Source organism: Pristiophorus japonicus, unplaced genomic scaffold, assembly GCF_044704955.1.
Source record: "Pristiophorus japonicus isolate sPriJap1 unplaced genomic scaffold, sPriJap1.hap1 HAP1_SCAFFOLD_356, whole genome shotgun sequence".
In the NCBI taxonomy this organism is placed as follows: Eukaryota; Metazoa; Chordata; class Chondrichthyes; family Pristiophoridae; genus Pristiophorus; species Pristiophorus japonicus.
Genome location: NW_027253391.1, coordinates 367,013 through 394,164, shown reverse-complemented (window position 1 = coordinate 394,164; position 27,152 = coordinate 367,013). Strand labels below are relative to the sequence as shown.

Here is a 27,152-nt window from a genome sequence, read left to right as displayed (position 1 = left end):
GCCGCCATTTGCCCCTCACCTTCGTCCCGCCCTCTCCCCGTGACGTCACGGCGTAGCGGCGAGGGCGGGGCGATGGGGAGTGACGTCAGGTCGTCGGCAGGGAGGGGGTGGGGCTTTAACTTGGTGACGTCTGAACTTGGAAGAGGGGCTGCGGGGCGGGGCATGATCGCGATGACGTTAGCACGTTGGACAGAAGGGGCGGAGCAACGGTTTGGTGACGTCACCGCGTTGGGCAGGGGCGGGGCGGAGGATCATTTGGAGACGTTTCCTTTTCTCCCCGAGTGACGCCATGACGTCAAGTCGTTGGACCAGCCAGGCCCCGCCCCACCCAGGTGACGCAATGACGCAGGGCCCCGCCCCCGCGGGTGACGCAATGACGCAGTGCCCCGCCCCACCCCGCCGGCAGCAGAGGAGAAGATGGAGATCGTCAACCAGGTAAGGTGGGTCTGTGTACCCGGGATATACCCCACACTCCGGGGGGAGTGTACACCCACTGTATACCCCCCGGTATATACCTCACATAGCCCGTACCCCCGGGGGGAGTGTACCCGGGATATACCCCACACCCCGGGGGGGAGTGTACCCGGGATATACCCCACACCCCGGGGGGGAGTGTACCCGGGATATACCCCACACCCCGGGGGGAGTGTACCCGGGATATACCCCACACCCCGGGGGGCGTGTACCCGGGATATACCCCACACCCCGGGTGGGTCTGTGTACCCGGGATATACCCCACACCCCGGGGGGAGTGTACCCGGGATATACCCCACACCCCGGGGGTCTGTGTACCCGGGATATACCCCACACCCGGGGGGTCTGTGTACCCGGGATATACCCCACACCCCGGGGGTCTGTGTACCCGGGATATACCCCACACCCCGGGGGTCTGTGTACCCGGGATATACCCCACACCCCGGGGGTCTGTGTACCCGGGATATACCCCACACCCCGGGGGTCTGTGTACCCGGGATATACCCCACACCCGGGGGGTCTGTGTACCCGGGATATACCCCACACCCCGGGGGTCTGTGTACCCGGGATATACCCCACACCCCGGTGGGTCTGTGTACCCGGGATATACCCCACACCCCGGGGGGAGTGTACCCGGGATATACCCCACACCCCGGGGGGAGTGTACCCGGGATATACCCCACACCCCGGGGGTCTGTGTACCCGGGATATACCCCACACCCCGGGGGTCTGTGTACCCGGGATATACCCCACACCCTGGGGGTCTGTGTACCCGGGATATACCCCACACCCCGGGGGTCTGTGTACCCTGGATATACCCCACACCCCGGGGGGAGTGTACCCCCACTGTATACCCTCCGGTGTGTATATATATATATATATACCTCACACAGCCCGTACCCCGGGGGGAGTGTACCCGGGATATACCCCACACCCCGGGGGTCTGTGTACCCGGGATATACCCCACACCCCGGGGGGAGTGTACCCCCCGGTATATACCTCACACAGCCCGTACCCCCGGGGGGAGTGTACCCTCACTGTATACCCCCCGGTATATACCTCACACAGCCCGTACCCCGGGGGGAGTGTACCCGGGATATACCCCACACCCCGGGGGGGAATGTACCCTCACTGTGTACCCCCCCGGTATATATATATACCTCACACAGCCCGTACCCGGGAGGGAGTGTACCAGGTAAGGTGGTTCTGTGTACCCGGGATCTGTATCCCCGGGATATACCCCACATACTGTGTGTACCCCGGTATTATATATATATATACCCCACACTCGGGGCAGTGGGGGGTGGGGAGTGTACCCTCACACCGTGTGTACCCCCGGGATTATATACCCACAGCCCGTACTCCGGGGGGGTGGTGAACCGGGGACACTGTGTCTCTCACATTCTCTGTACCCCGGGGTGGGGGGGAGAGGAGACCCGGTATATATATACCCCCCCCGGGACCCCACACAGGGGGAGCCTGGTATACCCACCCCCCCAGTCCGGGGATTCTCCCTCCCTCGCTCGCTCCCCCCTTCTCGCTCACACTCTCTCTCCCTACCCCTCACTCACTCCTCCTCCGCCCCCCCTCTCTCTCCCTCACTCTCTCTCTCCCTCACTCTCACTCCTTCCCGCTCTCTCTCCCTCCTCCCTCCCTCTCTCTCTCCCTCCTCCCTCCCTCTCTCTCTCCCTCCTCCCTCCCTCTCTCTCTCCCTCCTCCCTCCCTCTCTCTCTCCCTCCTCCCTCCCTCTCTCTCTCCCTCCTCCCTCCCTCTCTCTCTCCCTCCTCCCTCCCTCTCTCTCTCCCTCCTCCCTCCCTCTCTCTCTCCCTCCTCCCTCCCTCTCTCTCTCCCTCCTCCCTCTCTCTCTCTCTCCCTCCTCACTCACACTCTCTCTCCCTCCCTCCCGCAGGTTGTGGCCGGCGGGACTTTCCGAGTCGCCAAGGAGCCGCTGGGCTTCATCAAGATCCTGCAATGGGTGAGTGAGCGACCAGCACTGTGGCACCCGGCCCACCATCGGCTGTGCTCAGTGTTAGATACATCCCACGGCGGGCATCGGTAACCCGCATCCTGCAACACAGCGTGTGTTACACAGCGCGCATTGCACAGCGCATCCTGCAATAAACACAGTGCAATAAACACAGTGCATTAAACACAGCGCATCCTGCATTAAACACAGTGCATTAAATACAGCGCATCCTGCATTAAACACAGTGCAATAAACACAGCGCATCCTGCATTAAACACAGTGCGTTAAACACAGTACATTAAACACAGCGCATCCTGCATTAAACACAGTGCATTAAACACAGCGCATCCTGCATTAAACACAGTGCATTAAACACAGCGCATCCTGCATTAAACACAGTGCAATAAACACAGCGCATCCTGCATTAAACACAGTGCGTCCTGCATTAAACACAGTGCGTTAAACACAGTACATTAAACACAGCGCATCCTGCATTAAACACAGTGCATTAAACACAGCGCATCCTGCATTAAACACAGTGCAATAAACACAGTGCATTAAACACAGCGCATCCTGCAATAAACACAGTACATTAAACACAGTGCATTAAATACAGTGTGTCTCGCATTGAACGGCCTGCATTGAATACTCTGCCCCGCGCGTTGAATGTACCGACTGCCCCCGCGCGTTGAATGTACCGACTGACCCCGCGCATTGAATGCACCGATTGACCCCGCGCGTTGAATGCACCGACTGCCCCCGCGCGTTGAATGCACCGACTGCCCCCGCGCATTGAATGCACTGACTGCCCCCGCGCATTGAATGCGCCGACTGCCCCCGCGCATTCAATGCGCCGACTGCCCCCGCGCATTGAATGCACCGACTGCCCCCGCGCGTTGAATGCACCGACTGCCCCCGCGCATTCAATGCGCCGACTGGCCCCCGCGCGTTGAATGCACCGACTGCCCCCGCGCGTTGAATGCACCGACTGCCCCCGCGCGTTGAATGCACCGACTGCCCCCGCGCGTTGAATGCACCGACTGCCCCCGCGCGTTGAATGCACCGACTGCCCCCGCGCGTTGAATGCACCGACTGCCCCCGCGCGTTGAATGCACCGACTGCCCCCGCGCATTGAATGCACCGACTGCCCTGTGCAGTGAATGCACCGACTGGCCCCCGCGCATTGAATGCACCGACTGCCCCCGCGCGTTGAATGCACCGACTGCCCCCGCGCGTTGAATGCACCGACTGCCCCCGCGCGTTGAATGCACCGACTGCCCCCGCGCGTTGAATGCACCGACTGCCCCCGCGCGTTGAATGCACCGACTGCCCCCGCGCGTTGAATGCACCGACTGCCCCCGCGCGTTGAATGCACCGACTGCCCCCGCGCGTTGAATGCACCGACTGCCCCCGCGCAGTGAATGCACCGACTGGCCCCCGCGCATTGAATGCACCGACTGCCCCCGCGCATTGAATGCACCGACTGCCCTGTGCAGTGAATGCACCGACTGGCCCCCGCGCATTGAATGCACCGACTGCTCCCGCGCATTGAATGCACCGACTGCCCTCGCGCATTGAATGCACCGACTGCCCTGTGCAGTGAATGCACCGACTGCCTCTTGCACCGAATATATTAAACTGCAGCAAACTGATCTAATGATGTTCACATTGCATTAAGTAAAACAAACCACACTGTTAAAGTTAAACTTCACACTTAAAAATTAAACTATAAAGACGACATGCCTTTCACTATATGAAAATACATTTAAGTATTCTGCACATTGCATTAAATAAATTAAATTGTGCTAAAATCAATTGTAATTGCATGAAATAAACTACTTTGCACGCATAAACTGCACATTAATGAAACGGCATTGAATAATCTGCATTGAAATAAATCAAAGGTTGCATTGAAATTAGCTGCACTGTGCTTGGAATCTGAATAATCCTAATTGTATTTCAATAAACTGAACAGTGTCATGCAATCAGTTGAATATTACGAGCAAATCAGCCTAATTCTGCATCAAAATCAATTTAATATCAGCGCTAACAAACGGCCAACTTGGCCTCGAACTGAAAGTGTAGACGGGAGACGGGAGACGGGATGGCGGTTCTGGGGGGGTGGGGGTGGTTCCGATTCGGAGAGCGTGCTGCAATGCAACAGAGAACCGGACCAGTCACTAAAAATAATCTGGTTCTGGTCTTAGAGAGAGAGAGAGAGAGACCATTGCATGAAATAAACACAATTAAAAATGAGATAATCTCCAAAATCAAAAAAAGGATAGATGATTTCTAAATGGAAGGGGCGGGGGAAGTGATTGAGAGCTGCTTTGAATTGAAAAATGCAGTCTCTGTGGTTCAGCACGGCAGTAAATCTGTGAGGAGGAGGTTTGTAATGGCTGCTGATCTGCATTCTCTCTCTGCGTAAAAATGTGTTGCCCCCCCCCCCCCCAAACCGGTGTTGAATTGAGGAGAAATGCACACTCCCATTTCAATATTTATTGCATTAACTGATGCCATTGTGTTGCACCCTTTCCCAACGGGCCGCAATATTTATCTGGCTGATACCTGGCTTTTATTTAGCTGGGGGGGGGTGGTGACTCTGCCTCCACTGCACTGGAGACATTTGATCCGCGGCTGACATTGTCGGGGCTGTTGGAGCCCCGGGGAGGTTCATGTCTTCGTGTGCAGAGCAAAATGGTGGTGGGCGAGGGACGAGGGGTGGATAGGTGGGGTGGGGGGTGGTTGTTTGTCCTGTACCTCTTGAGCCCAGCCCAGGGATTGATTGTTTGTGTCTGTGTGTCGGTCTGTGTCCCTGTCTGTTGCTCTGTGTGTGCGTGCGTGTGTGTGTGTGTGTCGGTCTGTGTGTGTGTCCCTGTCTGTCTCTCTGTGTGTGCGTGCGTGTGCGTGTGTGTGTGTGTGTGTGTGTGTGTGTGTCCCTGTCTGTCGCTCTGTGTGCGTGTGTGTCGGTCTGTGTGTGTGTCCCTGTCTGTCGCTCTGTGTGCGTGTGTGTCGGTCTGTGTGTGTGTCCCTGTCTGTCGCTGTGTGTGTGTGTCCGGGTCTGTGTGTGTGTGTGTCCGGGTGTGTGTGTGTCCCGGTCGGTCTGTGTGTGTGTGTGTGTATATGTGTCCCGGTCGGTCTGTGTGTGTGTGTGTCGGTCTGTGTGTGTGTCCCTGTCTGTCGCTCTGTGTGTGTGTGCGTGCGTGTGTGTGTGTGTGTCGGTCTGTGTGTGTGTCCCTGTCTGTCGCTCTGTGTGTGTGTGTGTCGGTCTGTGTGTGTGTCCCTGTCTGTCTCTCTGTGTGTGCGTGCGTGTGTGTGTGTGTGTGTGTGTGTCCCTGTCTGTCGCTCTGTGTGCGTGTGTGTCGGTCTGTGTGTGTGTCCCTGTCTGTCGCTGTGTGTGTGTGTCCGGGTCTGTGTGTGTGTGTGTCCGGGTGTGTGTGTGTCCCGGTCGGTCTGTGTGTGTGTGTGTGTATATGTGTCCCGGTCGGTCTGTGTGTGTGTGTGTGTGTGTGTGTGTGTGTGTGTGTCCCGGTCGGTTTCTGTGTGTGTGTGTCCCGGTCGGTTTCTGTGTGTGTGTGTCCCGGTCGGGGGGTGTGTGTCTCATTGTCCCACCAAACCCTCAGTCCTGTGTGGGTCAGACCCCGGGTCAGTCGCTGGTGACGGTGATTGTATATCAGGGGGTTTATACACCTGGATACCCCGTCCCTCCCCAAAACATTCCCCGGTCCGGGGAGTCCCCGGGCCAACATGGCCTTCAACACCAGGCTGTGATCCAGTGACGGGTCTTGGCTCAATCAACCTCTTCATCAACCTCTCCCGAAACTCGCCATCAAACTTTCCATTCTGTGACGCAATCTCTGAGCAAGGGAATATTTATCAGTGTCACACACTCCCAGGGCAGGTACAGGGGGTGAGATACAGAGTAAAGCTCCCTCTAGACTGGTATGAAATGTGAATTGGCTAGAATAGACTAGCAAATGATACTTAAAGGGTTGACGGTGGATAGGCAATGGCAAACATTTAAAGATCACATGGATGAACTTCAACAATTGTACATCCCTGTCTGGAGTAAAAATAATATGTGGAAGGTGGCTCAACCGTGGCTAATAAGGGAAATTAAGGATGGTGTTAAATGCAATAAATTGGCCAGAAAAAGCAGCAAACCCAAGGACTGGGAGACATTTAGAATTCAGCAGAGGAGGACAAAGGGTTTAATCAGGAGGGGGAAAATAAGAGTATGAGAGGAAGCTTGCAGAGAACATAAAAACTGACTGCAAAAGCTTCTATAGATATGTGAAGAGAAAAAGATTGGTGAAGTCAAACGTAGGTTCCTTGCAGTCAGAGTCAGGTGAATTTATAATGGGGAACAAAGAAATGGCAGACCAATTGAACAAATACTTTGGTTCTGTCTTCATGAGTAACCTTCCGGAAATACGAAGAGACCGAGGGTCTAGCGAGAAGGAGGAACTGAAGGAAATCCTTGCTAGTCAGGAAATTGTGTTAGGGAAATTGATGGGATTGAAGGCCGATAAATCCCCGGGACCTGATAGTCTGCATCCCAGAGTACTTAAGGAAGTGGCCCGAGAAATAGTGGATGCATTGGTGATCATTTTCCAACAGTCTATTGACTCTGGATCAGTTCCTATGGACTGGAGGGTAGCTAATGTAACACCACTTTTTTAAAAAGGAGGGAGAGAGAAAGCGTGTAATTATAGACCGGTTAGTCTGACATCAGTAGCGGGGAAAATGTTGGAATCAGTTATTAAAGATGAAATAGCAGCGCATTTGGAAAGCAGTGACAGGATCGGTCCGAGTCAGCATGGATTTATGAAGGGGAAATCATGCTCGACAAATCTTCTGGAATTTTTTGAGGATGTAACTTGTAGAATGGACAAGGGAGAACCAGTGGATGTGGTGTATTTGGACTTTCAAAAGGTTTTTGACAAGGTCCCATACAAGAGATTGGTGTGCAAAATTAAAGCACATGGTATTGGGGGTAATGTACTGACGTGGATAGAGAACTGGTTGGCAGACAGGAAGCAGAGAGTCGGGATAAATGGGTCCTTTTCAGAATGGCAGGCAGTGACTAGTGGGGTGCCGCAGGGCTCAGTGCTGGGACCCCAGCTATTTACAATATACATTAATGATTTAGATGAAGGAATTGAGTGTAATATCTCCAAGTTTGCAGATGACACTAAGCTGGGTGGCGGTGTGAGCTGTGAGGAGGACGCTAAGAGGCTGCAGGGTGACTTGGACAGGTTAGGTGAGTGGGCAAATGCATGGCAGATGCAGTATAATGTGGATAAATGTGAGGTTATCCACTTTGGTGGCAAAAACACGAAGGCAGAATATTATCTGAATGGTGACAGATTAGGAAAAGGGGTGGTGCAACGAGACCTGGGTGTCATGGTTCATCAGTCACTGAAGGTTGGCATGCAGGTACAGCAGGTGGTGAAGAAGGCAAATGTTATGTTGGCCTTCATAACTAGGGGATTTGAGTATAGGAGCAGGGAGGTCTTACTGCAGTTGTACAGGGCCTTAGTGAGGCCTCACCTGGAATATTGTGTTCAGTTTTGGTCTCCGAATCTGAGGAAGGACGTTCTTGCTATTGAGGGAGTGCAGCGAAGGTTCACCAGACTGATTCCCGGGATGGCAGGTCTGACATATGAGGAAAGACTGGATCGACTGGGCCATTATACACTGGAGTTCAGAAGGATGAGAGGGGATCTCATAGAAACATATAAAATTCTGATGGGACTGGACAGGTTAGATGCAGGAAGAATGTTCCTAATGTTGGGGAAGTCCAGAACCAGAGGACACAGTCCAAGGATAAGGGGTAAGCCATTTAGGACCGAGATGAGGAGAAACTTAATGACTCAGTTAATTGTGAACCTGTGGAATTCTCTACCACAGAGAGTTGTTGAGGCCAGTTCGTTCGATATATTCAAAAGGGAGATAGATGTGGCCCTTACTGCTAAAGGGATCAAGAGGTATGGAGAGAAAGCAGGAAAGGTGTACTGAGGTGAATGATCAGCCATGATATTTAATGGTGGTGCAGGCTCGAAGGGCCGAATGGCCTACTCCTGCACCTATTTTCTATGTTTCTATGTCCCATCAAACACTCCCAGGGCAGGTACAGCACGGGGTCACATGAAAGCTCCCTCTACATTGTCCCATCAAACATTCCCAGGGCAGGTACATGGGGTTAGATACAGAGTAAAGCTCCCTCTACACTGTCCCATCAAACACTCCCAGGGCAGGTACAGGGGGTAAGATACAGAGTAAAGCTCCCTCTACACTGTCCCATCAAACACTCCCAGGGCAGGTACAGGGGATTAGATACAGAGTAAAGCTCCCTCTACACTGTCCCATCAAATACTCCCAGGGCAGGTACAGGGGGTAAGATACAGAGTAAAGCTCCCTCTACACTGTCCCATCAAACATTCCCAGGGCAGGTACAGGGGGTTAGACACAGAGTAAAGCTCCCTCGACACTGTCCCATCAAACACGCCCAGGGCAGGTCCAGCACGGGGTTAGATACAGAATAAAGCTCCCTCGACACTGTCCCATCAAACACTCCCAGGGCAGGTACAGGGGGTAAGATACAGAGTAAAGCTCCCTCTACACTGTCCCATCAAACACGCCCAGGGCAGGTCCAGCACGGGGTTAGATACAGAATAAAGCTCCCTCGACACTGTCCCATCAAACACTCCCAGGGCAGGTACAGCACGAGGTTAGATTCAGAGTAAAGCTCCCTCTACACTGTCCCATCAAACACTCCCAGGCAGGTACAGCACGGGGTCACATGAAAGCTCCCTCTACATTGTCCCATCAAACATTCCCAGGGCAGGTACACGGGGTTAGATACAGAGTAAAGCTCACTCTGCACTGTCCCATCAAACACTCCCAGGGCATGTACATGGGGTTAGATACAGAGTAAAGCTCCCTCTGCACTGCCCCATCAAACACTCCCAGGGCAGGTACATGGGGTTAAATACAGATTAAAGCTCCCTCTACACTGTCCCATCAAACACTCCCAGGGCAGGTACATGGGGTTAGATACAGAGTAAAGCTCCCTCTACACTGCCCCATCAAACACTCCCAGGGCAGGTACAGCACGGTGTTAGATACAGAGTAAAGCTCCCTCTACACTGTCCCATCAAACACTCCCAGGGCAGGTACAGGGGGTTAGATACAGAGTAAAGCTCCCTCTACACTGTCCCATCAAACACTCCCAGGGCAGCTACAGCACGGGGTTAGATACAGATTAAAGCTCCCTCTACACTGTCCCATCAAACACTCCCAGGGCAGGTACAGGGGGTTAGATACAGAGTAAAGCTCCCTCTACACTGTCCCATCAAACACTCCCAGGGCAGGTACAGGGGGTTAGATCCAGAGTTAAGCTCCCTCTACACTGTCCCATCAAACACTCCCAGGGCAGGTACATGGGATTAGATACAGAGTAAAGCTCCCTCCACACTGTCCACATCAAACACTCCCAGGGCAGGTCCAGGGGGTTAGATACAGAGTAAAGCTCCCTCTACACTGTCCCCATCAAACACTCCCAGGGCAGGTACAGGGGATTAGATACAGTGTAAAGCTCCCTCTACACTGTCCCCATCAAACACTCCCAGGGCAGGTACACGGGGTTAGATACAGAGTTAAGCTCCCTCTACACTGTCCCATCAAACACTCCCAGGGCAGGTACAGCACGGGGTTAGATACAGTGTAAAGCTCCCTCTACACTGTCCCCATCAAACACTCCCAGGGCAGGTACAGCACGGGGTTAGAGACAGAGTAAAGCTCCCTCTACACTGTCCCCATCAAACACTCCCAGGGCAGGTACAGGGGGTTAGATACAGTGTAAAGCTCCCTCTACACTGTCCCCATCAAACACTCCCAGGGCAGGTACAGCACGGGGTTAGAGACAGAGTAAAGCTCCCTCTACACTGTCCCATCAAACACTCCCAGGGCAGGTACAGGGGGTTAGATACAGAGTAAAGCTCCCTCTACACTGTCCCATCAAACACTCCCAGGGCAGGTACAGGGGCTTAGATCTAGAGTTAAGCTCCCTCTACACTGTCCCATCAAACACTCCCAGGGCAGGTACATGGGATTAGATACAGAGTAAAGCTCCCTCCACACTGTCCCCATCAAACACTCCCAGGGCAGGTACAGGGGGTTAGATACAGTGTAAAGCTCCCTCTACACTGTCCCATCAAACACTCCCAGGGCAGGTACATGGGATTAGATACAGAGTAAAGCTCCCTCTACACTGTCCCCATCAAACACTCCCAGGGCAGGTACATGGGGTTAAATACAGAGTAAAGCTCACTCTGCACTGTCCCATCAAACACTCCCAGGGCAGGTACAGGGGGTTAGATACAGAGTGAAGCTCCCTCTCCACTGCCCCATCAAACACTCCAAGGGCAGGTACAGCACGGGGTCACATGAAAGCTCCCTCTACATTGTCCCATCAAACACTCCCAGGGCAGGTACACGGGGTTAGATACAGAGTAAAGCTCCCTCTGCACTGTCCCATCAAACACTCCCAGGGCAGGTACAGAACGGGGTTAGATACAGAGTAAAGCTCCCTCTACACTGTCCCATCAAACACTCCCAGGGCAGGTACAGGGGGTTAAATACAGAGTAAAGCTCCCTCTACACTGTCCCATCAAACACTCCCAGGGCAGGTCCATGGGGTTAGATACAGAGTAAAGCTCCCTCTACACTGCCCCATCAAACACTCCCAGGGCAGGTACATGGGGTTAAATACAGAGTAAAGCTCCCTCTACACTGTCCCATCAAACACTCCCAGGGCAGGTACATGGGGTTAGATACAGAGTAAAGCTCCCTCTACACTGTCCCATCAAACACTCCCAGGGCAGGTACAGCACGGGGTTAGATACAGAGTAAAGCTCCCTCTACACTGTCCCATCAAACACTCCCAGGGCAGGTACATGGGATTAGATACAGAGTTAAGCTCCCTCTACACTGTCCCATCAAACACTCCCAGGGCAGGTACATGGGATTAGATACAGAGTAAAGCTCCCTCCACACTGTCCACATCAAACACTCCCAGGGCAGGTACAGGGGATTAGATACAGTGTAAAGCTCCCTCTACACTGTCCCCATCAAACACTCCCAGGGCAGGTACAGGGGATTAGATACAGTGTAAAGCTCCCTCTACACTGTCCCCATCAAACACTCCCAGGGCAGGTACAGGGGATTAGATACAGTGTAAAGCTCCCTCTACACTGTCCCCATCAAACACTCCCAGGGCAGGTACAGCACAGGGTTAGAGACAGAGTAAAGCTCCCTCTACACTGTCCCCATCAAACAATCCCAGGGCAGGTACAGGGGGTTAGATACAGTGAAAAGCTCCCTCTACACTGTCCCCATCAAACACTCCCAGGGCAGGTACAGCACGGGGTTAGAGACAGAGTAAAGCTCCCTCTACACTGTCCCATCAAACACTCCCAGGGCAGGTACAGGGGGTTAGATACAGAGTAAAGCTCCCTCTGCACTGTCCCCATCACACACTCCCAGGGCAGGTACATGGGGTTAGATACAGAGTAAAGCTCCCTCTACACTGCTCCATCAAACACTCCCAGGGCAGGTACATGGGGTTAAATACAGAGTAAAGCTCCCTCTACACTGTCCCATCAAACACTTGCAGGGCAGGTGCAGGGGGTTAGATACAGAGTAAAGCTCCCTCTACACTGTCCCCATCAAACACTCCCAGGGCAGGTACAGCACGGGGTTAGATACAGAGTAAAGCTCCCTCTACACTGTCCCATCAAACACTCCCAGGGCAGGTACAGGGGGTTAGATACAGAGTAAAGCTCCCTCTACACTGTCCCATCAAACACTCCCAGGGCAGCTACAGCACGGGGTTAGATACAGAGTAAAGCTCCCTCTACACTGTCCCATCAAACACTCCCAGGGCAGGTACAGGGGCTTACATCTAGAGTTAAGCTCCCTCTACACTGTCCCATCAAACACTCCCAGGGCAGGTACATGGGATTAGATACAGAGTAAAGCTCCCTCCACACTGTCCCCATCAAACACTCCCAGGGCAGGTCCAGGGGGTTAGATACAGAGTAAAGCTCCCTCTACACTGTCCCCATCAAACACTCCCAGGGCAGGTACAGGGGGTTAAATACAGAGTAAAGCTCACTCTGCACTGTCCCATCAAACACTCCCAGGGCAGGTACAGGGGGTTAGATACAGAGTAAAGCTCCCTCTACACTGTCCCATCAAACACTCCCAGGGCAGGTACAGAACGGGGTTAGATACAGAGTAAAGCTCCCTCTACACTGTCCCATCAAACACTCCCAGGGCAGGTACAGGGGGTTAAATACAGAGTAAAGCTCCCTCTACACTGTCCCATCAAACACTCCCAGGGCAGGTACAGCACGGGGTTAGATACAGAGTAAAGCTCCCTCGACAGTGTCCCATCCAACACTCCCAGGGCAGGTACAGCACGGGGTTCGATACAGAGTAAAGCTCCCTCTCCACTGCCCCATCAAACACTCCAAGGGCAGGTACAGCACGGGGTCACATGAAAGCTCCCTCTACATTGTCCCATCAAACACTCCCAGGGCAGGTACACGGGGTTAGATACAGAGTAAAGCTCCCTCTGCACTGTCCCATCAAACACTCCCAGGGCAGGTACAGAACGGGGTTCGATACAGAGTAAAGCTCCCTCTACACTGTCCCATCAAACACTCCCAGGGCAGGTACAGGGGGTTAAATACAGAGTAAAGCTCCCTCTACACTGTCCCATCAAACACTCCCAGGGCAGGTACATGGGGTTAGATACAGAGTAAAGCTCCCTCTACACTGCCCCATCAAACACTCCCAGGGCAGGTACATGGGGTTAAATACAGAGTAAAGCTCCCTCTACACTGTCCCATCAAACACTCCCAGGGCAGGTACATGGGGTTAGATACAGAGTAAAGCTCCCTCTACACTGTCCCATCAAACACTCCCAGGGCAGGTACAGGGGGTTAAATACAGAGTAAAGCTCCCTCTACACTGTCCCATCAAACACTCCCAGGGCAGGTACAGGGGGTTAAATACAGAGTAAAGCTCCCTCTACACTACCCCATCAAACACTCCCAGGGCAGGTACAGGGGGTTAGATGCAGAGTAAAGCTCCCTCCACACTGTCCCATCAAACACTCCCAGGGCAGGTACACGGGGTTAGAGACAGAGTAAAGCTCCCTCTACACTGTCCCATCAAACACTCCCAGGGCAGGTACACGGGGTTAGATACAGAGTTAAGCTCCCTCTACGCTGTCCCATCCAACACTCCCAGGGCAGGTACAGCACGGGGTTCGATACAGAGTAAAGCTCCCTCTACACTGCCCCATCAAACACTCCAAGGGCAGGTACAGCACGGGGTCACATGAAAGCTCCCTCTACATTGTCCCATCAAACACTCCCAGGGCAGGTACACGGGGTTAGATACAGAGTAAAGCTCCCTCTGCACTGTCCCATCAAACACTCCCAGGGCAGGTACAGAACGGGGTTAGATACAGAGTAAAGCTCCCTCTACACTGTCCCATCAAACACTCCCAGGGCAGGTACAGGGGGTTAGATACAGAGTAAAGCTCCCTCTACACTGTCCCATCAAACACTCCCAGGGCAGCTACAGCACGGGGTTAGATACAGATTAAAGCTCCCTCTACACTGTCCCATCAAACACTCCCAGGGCAGGTACAGGGGGTTAGATACAGAGTAAAGCTCCCTCTACACTGTCCCATCAAACACTCCCAGGGCAGGTACAGGGGGTTAGATCCAGAGTTAAGCTCCCTCTACACTGTCCCCATCAAACACTCCCAGGGCAGGTACATGGGATTAGATACAGAGTAAAGCTCCCTCCACACTGTCCACATCAAACACTCCCAGGGCAGGTCCAGGGGGTTAGATACAGAGTAAAGCTCCCTCTACACTGTCCCCATCAAACACTCCCAGGGCAGGTACAGGGGATTAGATACAGTGTAAAGCTCCCTCTACACTGTCCCCATCAAACACTCCCAGGGCAGGTACACGGGGTTAGATACAGAGTTAAGCTCCCTCTACACTGTCCCATCAAACACTCCCAGGGCAGGTACAGCACGGGGTTAGATACAGTGTAAAGCTCCCTCTACACTGTCCCCATCAAACACTCCCAGGGCAGGTACAGCACGGGGTTAGAGACAGAGTAAAGCTCCCTCTACACTGTCCCCATCAAACACTCCCAGGGCAGGTACAGGGGGTTAGATACAGTGTAAAGCTCCCTCTACACTGTCCCCATCAAACACTCCCAGGGCAGGTACAGCACGGGGTTAGAGACAGAGTAAAGCTCCCTCTACACTGTCCCATCAAACACTCCCAGGGCAGGTACAGGGGGTTAGATACAGAGTAAAGCTCCCTCTGCACTGTCCCCATCACACACTCCCAGGGCAGGTACATGGGGTTAGATACAGAGTAAAGCTCCCTCTACACTGCTCCATCAAACACTCCCAGGGCAGTTACATGGGGTTAAATACAGAGTAAAGCTCCCTCTACACTGTCCCATCAAACACTTGCAGGGCAGGTGCAGGGGGTTAGATACAGAGTAAAGCTCCCTCTACACTGTCCCCATCAAACACTCCCAGGGCAGGTACAGCACGGGGTTAGATACAGAGTAAAGCTCCCTCTACACTGTCCCATCAAACACTCCCAGGGCAGGTACAGGGGGTTAGATACAGAGTAAAGCTCCCTCTACACTGTCCCATCAAACACTCCCAGGGCAGGTACAGGGGCTTAGATCTAGAGTTAAGCTCCCTCTACACTGTCCCATCAAACACTCCCAGGGCAGGTACATGGGATTAGATACAGAGTAAAGCTCCCTCCACACTGTCCCCATCAAACACTCCCAGGGCAGGTACAGGGGGTTAGATACAGTGTAAAGCTCCCTCTACACTGTCCCATCAAACACTCCCAGGGCAGGTACATGGGATTAGATACAGAGTAAAGCTCCCTCTACACTGTCCCCATCAAACACTCCCAGGGCAGGTACATGGGGTTAAATACAGAGTAAAGCTCACTCTGCACTGTCCCATCAAACACTCCCAGGGCAGGTACAGGGGGTTAGATACAGAGTGAAGCTCCCTCTCCACTGCCCCATCAAACACTCCAAGGGCAGGTACAGCATGGGGTCACATGAAAGCTCCCTCTACACTGTCCCATCAAACACTCCCAGGGCAGGTACAGGGGGTTAGATACAGAGTAAAGCTCCCTCTACACTGTCCCCATCACACACTCCCAAGGCAGGTACAGCACGGGTTAGATACAGAATAAAGCTCCCTCTACACTGTCCCATCAAACACTCCCAGGGCAGGTACAGCACGGGGTTAGATACAGAGTAAAGCTCCCTCTACACTGTCCCATCAAACACTCCCAGGGCAGGTACAGGGGGTTAGATACAGTGTAAAGCTCCCTCTACACTGTCCCATCAAACACTCCCAGGGCAGGTACACGGGGTTAGAGACAGAGTAAAGCTCCCTCTACACTGTCCCATCAAACACTCCCAGGGCAGGTACACGGGGTTAGATACAGAGTTAAGCTCCCTCTACGCTGTCCCATCCAACACTCCCAGGGCAGGTACAGCACGGGGTTCGATACAGAGTAAAGCTCCCTCTACACTGCCCCATCAAACACTCCAAGGGCAGGTACAGCACGGGGTCACATGAAAGCTCCCTCTACATTGTCCCATCAAACACTCCCAGGGCAGGTACACGGGGTTAGATACAGAGTAAAGCTCCCTCTGCACTGTCCCATCAAACACTCCCAGGGCAGGTACAGAACGGGGTTAGATACAGAGTAAAGCTCCCTCTACACTGTCCCATCAAACACTCCCAGGGCAGGTACAGGGGGTTAAATACAGAGTAAAGCTCCCTCTACACTGTCCCATCAAACACTCCCAGGGCAGGTCCATGGGGTTAGATACAGAGTAAAGCTCCCTCTACACTGCCCCATCAAACACTCCCAGGGCAGGTACATGGGGTTAAATACAGAGTAAAGCTCCCTCTACACTGTCCCATCAAACACTCCCAGGGCAGGTACATGGGGTTAGATACAGAGTAAAGCTCCCTCTACACTGTCCCATCAAACACTCCCAGGGCAGGTACAGCACGGGGTTAGATACAGAGTAAAGCTCCCTCTACACTGTCCCATCAAACACTCCCAGGGCAGGTACATGGGATTAGATACAGAGTTAAGCTCCCTCTACACTGTCCCATCAAACACTCCCAGGGCAGGTACATGGGATTAGATACAGAGTAAAGCTCCCTCCACACTGTCCACATCAAACACTCCCAGGGCAGGTACAGGGGATTAGATACAGTGTAAAGCTCCCTCTACACTGTCCCCATCAAACACTCCCAGGGCAGGTACAGGGGATTAGATACAGTGTAAAGCTCCCTCTACACTGTCCCCATCAAACACTCCCAGGGCAGGTACAGGGGATTAGATACAGTGTAAAGCTCCCTCTACACTGTCCCCATCAAACACTCCCAGGGCAGGTACAGCACAGGGTTAGAGACAGAGTAAAGCTCCCTCTACACTGTCCCCATCAAACAATCCCAGGGCAGGTACAGGGGGTTAGATACAGTGAAAAGCTCCCTCTACACTGTCCCCATCAAACACTCCCAGGGCAGGTACAGCACGGGGTTAGAGACAGAGTAAAGCTCCCTCTACACTGTCCCATCAAACACTCCCAGGGCAGGTACAGGGGGTTAGATACAGAGTAAAGCTCCCTCTGCACTGTCCCCATCACACACTCCCAGGGCAGGTACATGGGGTTAGATACAGAGTAAAGCTCCCTCTACACTGCTCCATCAAACACTCCCAGGGCAGGTACATGGGGTTAAATACAGAGTAAAGCTCCCTCTACACTGTCCCATCAAACACTTGCAGGGCAGGTGCAGGGGGTTAGATACAGAGTAAAGCTCCCTCTACACTGTCCCCATCAAACATTCCCAGGGCAGGTACAGCACGGGGTTAGATACAGAGTAAAGCTCCCTCTACACTGTCCCATCAAACACTCCCAGGGCAGGTACAGGGGGTTAGATACAGAGTAAAGCTCCCTCTACACTGTCCCATCAAACACTCCCAGGGCAGCTACAGCACGGGGTTAGATACAGAGTAAAGCTCCCTCTACACTGTCCCATCAAACACTCCCAGGGCAGGTACAGGGGCTTACATCTAGAGTTAAGCTCCCTCTACACTGTCCCATCAAACACTCCCAGGGCAGGTCCAGGGGGTTAGATACAGAGTAAAGCTCCCTCTACACTGTCCCCATCAAACACTCCCAGGGCAGGTACATGGGGTTAAATACAGAGTAAAGCTCTCTCTACACTGTCCCATCAAACACTTGCAGGGCAGGTGCAGGGGGTTAGATACAGAGTAAAGCTCCCTCTACACTGTCCCCATCAAACACTCCCAGGGCAGGTACAGCACGGGGTTAGATACAGAGTAAAGCTCCCTCTACACTGTCCCATCAAACACTCCCAGGGCAGGTACAGGGGGTTAGATACAGAGTAAAGCTCCCTCTACACTGTCCCATCAAACACTCCCAGGGCAGCTACAGCACGGGGTTAGATACAGAGTAAAGCTCCCTCTACACTGTCCCATCAAACACTCCCAGGGCAGGTACAGGGGCTTACATCTAGAGTTAAGCTCCCTCTACACTGTCCCATCAAACACTCCCAGGGCAGGTCCAGGGGGTTAGATACAGAGTAAAGCTCCCTCTACACTGTCCCCATCAAACACTCCCAGGGCAGGTACAGGGGGTTAAATACAGAGTAAAGCTCACTCTGCACTGTCCCATCAAACACTCCCAGGGCAGGTACAGGGGGTTAGATACAGAGTGAAGCTCCCTCTCCACTGCCCCATCAAACATTTCCAAGGGCAGGTACAGCACGGGGTCACATGAAAGCTCCCTCTACACTGTCCCATCAAACACTCCCAGGGCAGGTACAGGGGGTTAGATACAGAGTAAAGCTCCCTCTACACTGTCCCATCAAACACTCCCAGGGCAGGTACAGAACGGGGTTAGATACAGAGTAAAGCTCCCTCTACACTGTCCCATCAAACACTCCCAGGGCAGGTACAGGGGGTTAAATACAGAGTAAAGCTCCCTCTACACTGTCCCATCAAACACTCCCAGGGCAGGTACAGCACGGGGTTCGATACAGAGTAAAGCTCCCTCTCCACTGCCCCATCAAACACTCCAAGGGCAGGTACAGCACGGGGTCACATGAAAGCTCCCTCTACATTGTCCCATCAAACACTCCCAGGGCAGGTACACGGGGTTAGATACAGAGTAAAGCTCCCTCTGCACTGTCCCATCAAACACTCCCAGGGCAGGTACAGAACGGGGTTCGATACAGAGTAAAGCTCCCTCTACACTGCCCCATCAAACACTCCCAGGGCAGGTACATGGGGTTAAATACAGAGTAAAGCTCCCTCTACACTGTCCCATCAAACACTCCCAGGGCAGGTACATGGGGTTAGATACAGAGTAAAGCTCCCTCTACACTGTCCCATCAAACACTCCCAGGGCAGGTACAGGGGGTTAAATACAGAGTAAAGCTCCCTCTACACTGTCCCATCAAACACTCCCAGGGCAGGTACAGGGGGTTAAATACAGAGTAAAGCTCCCTCTACACTACCCCATCAAACACTCCCAGGGCAGGTACAGGGGGTTAGATACAGAGTAAAGCTCCCTCCACACTGTCCCATCAAACACTCCCAGGGCAGGTACACGGGGTTAGAGACAGAGTAAAGCTCCCTCTACACTGTCCCATCAAACACTCCCAGGGCAGGTACACGGGGTTAGATACAGAGTTAAGCTCCCTCTACGCTGTCCCATCCAACACTCCCAGGGCAGGTACAGCACGGGGTTCGATACAGAGTAAAGCTCCCTCTACACTGCCCCATCAAACACTCCAAGGGCAGGTACAGCACGGGGTCACATGAAAGCTCCCTCTACATTGTCCCATCAAACACTCCCAGGGCAGGTACACGGGGTTAGATACAGAGTAAAGCTCCCTCTGCACTGTCCCATCAAACACTCCCAGGGCAGGTACAGAACGGGGTTAGATACAGAGTAAAGCTCCCTCTACACTGTCCCATCAAACACTCCCAGGGCAGGTACAGGGGGTTAAATACAGAGTAAAGCTCCCTCTACACTGTCCCATCAAACACTCCCAGGGCAGGTCCATGGGGTTAGATACAGAGTAAAGCTCCCTCTACACTGCCCCATCAAACACTCCCAGGGCAGGTACATGGGGTTAAATACAGAGTAAAGCTCCCTCTACACTGTCCCATCAAACACTCCCAGGGCAGGTACATGGGGTTAGATACAGAGTAAAGCTCCCTCTACACTGTCCCATCAAACACTCCCAGGGCAGGTACAGCACGGGGTTAGATACAGAGTAAAGCTCCCTCTACACTGTCCCATCAAACACTCCCAGGGCAGGTACATGGGATTAGATACAGAGTTAAGCTCCCTCTACACTGTCCCATCAAACACTCCCAGGGCAGGTACATGGGATTAGATACAGAGTAAAGCTCCCTCCACACTGTCCACATCAAACACTCCCAGGGCAGGTACAGGGGATTAGATACAGTGTAAAGCTCCCTCTACACTGTCCCCATCAAACACTCCCAGGGCAGGTACAGGGGATTAGATACAGTGTAAAGCTCCCTCTACACTGTCCCCATCAAACACTCCCAGGGCAGGTACAGGGGATTAGATACAGTGTAAAGCTCCCTCTACACTGTCCCCATCAAACACTCCCAGGGCAGGTACAGCACAGGGTTAGAGACAGAGTAAAGCTCCCTCTACACTGTCCCCATCAAACAATCCCAGGGCAGGTACAGGGGGTTAGATACAGTGAAAAGCTCCCTCTACACTGTCCCCATCAAACACTCCCAGGGCAGGTACAGCACGGGGTTAGAGACAGAGTAAAGCTCCCTCTACACTGTCCCATCAAACACTCCCAGGGCAGGTACAGGGGGTTAGATACAGAGTAAAGCTCCCTCTGCACTGTCCCCATCACACACTCCCAGGGCAGGTACATGGGGTTAGATACAGAGTAAAGCTCCCTCTACACTGCTCCATCAAACACTCCCAGGGCAGGTACATGGGGTTAAATACAGAGTAAAGCTCCCTCTACACTGTCCCATCAAACACTTGCAGGGCAGGTGCAGGGGGTTAGATACAGAGTAAAGCTCCCTCTACACTGTCCCCATCAAACACTCCCAGGGCAGGTACAGCACGGGGTTAGATACAGAGTAAAGCTCCCTCTACACTGTCCCATCAAACACTCCCAGGGCAGGTACAGGGGGTTAGATACAGAGTAAAGCTCCCTCTACACTGTCCCATCAAACACTCCCAGGGCAGCTACAGCACGGGGTTAGATACAGAGTAAAGCTCCCTCTACACTGTCCCATCAAACACTCCCAGGGCAGGTACAGGGGCTTACATCTAGAGTTAAGCTCCCTCTACACTGTCCCATCAAACACTCCCAGGGCAGGTACATGGGATTAGATACAGAGTAAAGCTCCCTCCACACTGTCCCCATCAAACACTCCCAGGGCAGGTCCAGGGGGTTAGATACAGAGTAAAGCTCCCTCTACACTGTCCCCATCAAACACTCCCAGGGCAGGTCCAGGGGGTTAGATACAGAGTAAAGCTCACTCTGCACTGTCCCATCAAACACTCCCAGGGCAGGTACAGGGGGTTAGATACAGAGTGAAGCTCTCTCTCCACTGCCCCATCAAACATTTCCAAGGGCAGGTACAGCACGGGGTCACATGAAAGCTCCCTCTACACTGTCCCATCAAACACTCCCAGGGCAGGTACAGGGGGTTAGATACAGAGTGAAGCTCCCTCTCCACTGCCCCATCAAACATTTCCAAGGGCAGGTACAGCACGGGGTCACATGAAAGCTCCCTCTACACTGTCCCATCAAACACTCCCAGGGCAGGTACAGGGGGTTAGATACAGAGTAAAGCTCCCTCTACACTGTCCCATCAAACACTCCCAGGGCAGGTACAGAACGGGGTTAGATACAGAGTAAAGCTCCCTCTACACTGTCCCATCAAACACTCCCAGGGCAGGTACAGGGGGTTAAATACAGAGTAAAGCTCCCTCTACACTGTCCCATCAAACACTCCCAGGGCAGGTACAGCACGGGGTTCGATACAGAGTAAAGCTCCCTCTCCACTGCCCCATCAAACACTCCAAGGGCAGGTACAGCACGGGGTCACATGAAAGCTCCCTCTACATTGTCCCATCAAACACTCCCAGGGCAGGTACACGGGGTTAGATACAGAGTAAAGCTCCCTCTGCACTGTCCCATCAAACACTCCCAGGGCAGGTACAGAACGGGGTTCGATACAGAGTAAAGCTCCCTCTACACTGCCCCATCAAACACTCCCAGGGCAGGTACATGGGGTTAAATACAGAGTAAAGCTCCCTCTACACTGTCCCATCAAACACTCCCAGGGCAGGTACATGGGGTTAGATACAGAGTAAAGCTCCCTCTACACTGTCCCATCAAACACTCCCAGGGCAGGTACAGGGGGTTAAATACAGAGTAAAGCTCCCTCTACACTGTCCCATCAAACACTCCCAGGGCAGGTACAGGGGGTTAAATACAGAGTAAAGCTCCCTCTACACTACCCCATCAAACACTCCCAGGGCAGGTACAGGGGGTTAGATACAGAGTAAAGCTCCCTCCACACTGTCCCATCAAACACTCCCAGGGCAGGTACACGGGGTTAGAGACAGAGTAAAGCTCCCTCTACACTGTCCCATCAAACACTCCCAGGGCAGGTACACGGGGTTAGATACAGAGTTAAGCTCCCTCTACGCTGTCCCATCCAACACTCCCAGGGCAGGTACAGCACGGGGTTCGATACAGAGTAAAGCTCCCTCTACACTGCCCCATCAAACACTCCAAGGGCAGGTACAGCACGGGGTCACATGAAAGCTCCCTCTACATTGTCCCATCAAACACTCCCAGGGCAGGTACACGGGGTTAGATACAGAGTAAAGCTCCCTCTGCACTGTCCCATCAAACACTCCCAGGGCAGGTACAGAACGGGGTTAGATACAGAGTAAAGCTCCCTCTACACTGTCCCATCAAACACTCCCAGGGCAGGTACAGGGGGTTAAATACAGAGTAAAGCTCCCTCTACACTGTCCCATCAAACACTCCCAGGGCAGGTCCATGGGGTTAGATACAGAGTAAAGCTCCCTCTACACTGCCCCATCAAACACTCCCAGGGCAGGTACATGGGGTTAAATACAGAGTAAAGCTCCCTCTACACTGTCCCATCAAACACTCCCAGGGCAGGTACATGGGGTTAGATACAGAGTAAAGCTCCCTCTACACTGTCCCATCAAACACTCCCAGGGCAGGTACAGCACGGGGTTAGATACAGAGTAAAGCTCCCTCTACACTGTCCCATCAAACACTCCCAGGGCAGGTACATGGGATTAGATACAGAGTTAAGCTCCCTCTACACTGTCCCATCAAACACTCCCAGGGCAGGTACATGGGATTAGATACAGAGTAAAGCTCCCTCCACACTGTCCACATCAAACACTCCCAGGGCAGGTACAGGGGATTAGATACAGTGTAAAGCTCCCTCTACACTGTCCCCATCAAACACTCCCAGGGCAGGTACAGGGGATTAGATACAGTGTAAAGCTCCCTCTACACTGTCCCCATCAAACACTCCCAGGGCAGGTACAGGGGATTAGATACAGTGTAAAGCTCCCTCTACACTGTCCCCATCAAACACTCCCAGGGCAGGTACAGCACAGGGTTAGAGACAGAGTAAAGCTCCCTCTACACTGTCCCCATCAAACAATCCCAGGGCAGGTACAGGGGGTTAGATACAGTGAAAAGCTCCCTCTACACTGTCCCCATCAAACACTCCCAGGGCAGGTACAGCACGGGGTTAGAGACAGAGTAAAGCTCCCTCTACACTGTCCCATCAAACACTCCCAGGGCAGGTACAGGGGGTTAGATACAGAGTAAAGCTCCCTCTGCACTGTCCCCATCACACACTCCCAGGGCAGGTACATGGGGTTAGATACAGAGTAAAGCTCCCTCTACACTGTCCCATCAAACACTTGCAGGGCAGGTGCAGGGGGTTAGATACAGAGTAAAGCTCCCTCTACACTGTCCCCATCAAACACTCCCAGGGCAGGTACAGCACGGGGTTAGATACAGAGTAAAGCTCCCTCTACACTGTCCCATCAAACACTCCCAGGGCAGGTACAGGGGGTTAGATACAGAGTAAAGCTCCCTCTACACTGTCCCATCAAACACTCCCAGGGCAGCTACAGCACGGGGTTAGATACAGAGTAAAGCTCCCTCTACACTGTCCCATCAAACACTCCCAGGGCAGGTACAGGGGCTTACATCTAGAGTTAAGCTCCCTCTACACTGTCCCATCAAACACTCCCAGGGCAGGTACATGGGATTAGATACAGAGTAAAGCTCCCTCCACACTGTCCCCATCAAACACTCCCAGGGCAGGTCCAGGGGGTTAGATACAGAGTAAAGCTCCCTCTACACTGTCCCCATCAAACACTCCCAGGGCAGGTCCAGGGGGTTAGATACAGAGTAAAGCTCACTCTGCACTGTCCCATCAAACACTCCCAGGGCAGGTACAGGGGGTTAGATACAGAGTGAAGCTCTCTCTCCACTGCCCCATCAAACATTTCCAAGGGCAGGTACAGCACGGGGTCACATGAAAGCTCCCTCTACACTGTCCCATCAAACACTCCCAGGGCAGGTACAGGGGGTTAGATACAGAGTAAAGCTCCCTCTACACTGTCCCATCAAACACTCCCAGGGCAGGTACAGAACGGGGTTAGATACAGAGTAAAGCTCCCTCTACACTGTCCCATCAAACACTCCCAGGGCAGGTACAGGGGGTTAAATACAGAGTAAAGCTCCCTCTACACTGTCCCATCAAACACTCCCAGGGCAGGTACAGCACGGGGTTCGATACAGAGTAAAGCTCCCTCTCCACTGCCCCATCAAACACTCCAAGGGCAGGTACAGCACGGGGTCACATGAAAGCTCCCTCTACATTGTCCCATCAAACACTCCCAGGGCAGCTACAGCACGGGGTTAGATACAGAGTAAAGCTCCCTCTACACTGCCCCATCAAACACTCCCAGGGCAGGTACATGGGGTTAAATACAGAGTAAAGCTCCCTCTACACTGTCCCATCAAACATTCCCAGGGCAGGTACAGGGGGTTAGATACAGAGTAAAGCTCCCTCTGATTTGAACTCCCTGTGCCGCCTCCTGCGGTGTGTGAGCTGCAGGATTTTCTGCAACTTCGGCGAAAGGTCCGAACAAGGTCGTTGTTTCTGGAATGTTCTCGGATGCCATTCCCAATAAAGCCGGGGTGGGGGAGGGGAGAGAGCACTTGATTTTATCTGGGACAACGGGATATTGATCTCGAGACACACTCGGATTACTGGAGCATCTTTCACCCTCTCAGGACGTGTCCATGCGCCTCACACCCAATGACGGGACATTTATGGAGTGCGCTCACTGTTGTATTGTGGGAAACGCCAATAGCGCACAGCAAGATCCCACACACAGCGATGTGATAATGCCCCAGATCGTCTGTTTCAGTGATGTTGGTCGAGGGATAAATATTGGGCCCAGGACACCGGGGAGAACTCCCCCTGCTCTGGGTGAGGGTCCAGTCCCACCAGTTCGCTCCGTGTCAAAGGGGAATGCCATTGACCTTTAGTCTTTCCCCTTCGACCTTGGCCAAGTCTAGTTAATATCCCTACCCCCTCTGTTCTGCTCGGGGAGACCTGGTGTCTCGTGCAAGGGGCCATTCTGGAATAATGTGACCAGAATGGAGATGCTGATACCCATCTGTTAAACCCCGCCTCTCGCCTGCCCTAATATCTCCTTGTGTAGCTCGGGGGCGAGTGTTTGTCTAGTAACGTTATAGAATATAAAAATCGCTGGAACTTGTTGCACTATCGGTGTGTCTCTATTGGGGGGTTCCAGGCTCACGTCTCCCCGTTCGCCCCCCTCTCTCTCCCCGTTCGCCCCCCTCTCTCTCCCCGTTCGCCCCCCTCTGTCTCCCCGTTCGCCCCCCTCTGTCTCCCCGTTCGCCCCCCTCTGTCTCCCCGTTCGCCCCCCTCTGTCTCCCCGTTCGCCCCCCTCTCTGTCTCCCCGTTCCCCCCCCCCCCCCCAGCCACTGTTTGATGTGTCCCTCGAGTGTAGAAGATTACGGGATGATCTGATCGAGGGGTTTGAGGCGATTACAGGATGCGATCGGGGAGATCGGGAGAAACTGTTCCCTCGGGTGGGGGCAGTCCAGAACAAGGGGGCGTCTCCTTAAAATTAGGGCCCGGCCGTTCAGGGTGATGTCAGGGAGCACTTCTTCACACACAGGGCCCTGGGAATCGGGAACTCTCTCCCCCCAAACACTGTCGAGGTCGGGGGTCAATTGGGGCTTTCAAAACTGGGATCGATAAATGTTTGTTGGGTCAGGGTATTAAGGGTTACGGAGCCGAGCCGGGTAAATGTGGTTAGGATACAGATCAGCCGTGAGGCTCGAGGGGCTGAACGGCCTCCTCCTGTCCCTAATGTAACAGGCTCGAGGGGCTGAACGGCCTCCTCCTGTCCCTAATGTAACAGGCTCGAGGGGCTGAACGGCCTCCTCCTGTCCCTAATATAACAGGCTCGAGGGGCTGAACGGCCTCCTCCTGTCACTAATGTAACAGGCTCGAGGGGCTGAATGGTCTCCTCCTGTCCCTAATGTAACAGGCTCGAGGGGCTGAATGGTCTCCTGTTCCTAATGTAACAGGCTCGAGGGGCTGAACGGCCTCCTCCTGTCCCTAATGTAACAGGCTCGAGGGGCTGAACGGCCTCCTCCTGTCCCTAATGTAACAGACTCGAGGGGCTGAACGGCCTCCTCCTGTCCCTAATGTAACAGGCTCGAGGGGTAAGATGTCCCTGATGGGGAGACTCTATCTTGGGGTCCATGATGGGGAGACTTACTGTGTAAAATCCGCCCCATGTTTCAGTCTCTTTTCCCCCCCACCCCCCAGGATTAGTGTAATTGATGGCAGTGCGTAGTCCAGGTATTAGTGTCTCCATGGTAACAGAGGGCAAGCAGGGCCGAAGCCTGCTGCTGTTGCCGCGTTTACCCTTGAGGGGAGTGAGTTGAAGAGGGGGAGGGATGGAGGGACGGGGGGAATGCGGGAGAGGAATGGAGAGTGGGAGAGGGAGGGAGGGAGGAGGGAGGGAGCGAGGGGGGTAGTGATGGTAGAGGGAGGGAGCGGGGGAGGGAGCGAGTTGGAGGGAGATGGAGAGGTGGAGGGAGATGAATGTGGAGGGGGGGATGGAGCGAGTTGGAGGGAGAGAGCGGGGGAGGGAGCGGGGGATGGAGGGCTGGAGAGGAATGGGGAGTGAGAGGAATGGGGAGGGAGGGATGGAGAGGTGGAGGGAGAGGAATGGGGAGGGGAAGGGAGGGGAGGAGGGAGCGAGTTGGAGGGAGGAATGGAGGAGGGAGGGGGAGGGAGGTAGTGGGGGGGGGAGGGAGCGAGTTGGAGGGAGGGAGGGAGCGAGTTGGAGGGAGGGAGGGAGCGAGTTGGAGGGAGGGAGGGAGCGA

General features: G+C 53.5%; 1 protein-coding gene across 1 annotated transcript in view; it reads left to right on the top strand.

Moving 5' to 3' along the window:
- Window positions 1-406: 406 nt before the first annotated feature.
- LOC139250237 (prickle planar cell polarity protein 3-like) overlaps window positions 407-27,152 on the top strand; it is a 116,760-nt gene continuing 90,014 nt past the window's right edge. Inside the window, exons 1-2 of the mRNA XM_070872732.1 lie at window positions 407-435; window positions 2,384-2,449. Coding sequence (XP_070728833.1) covers window positions 418-435; window positions 2,384-2,449 — 84 coding nt within the window. The 5' untranslated portion in view covers window positions 407-417. The remainder of the gene's footprint in view (window positions 436-2,383; window positions 2,450-27,152) is intronic.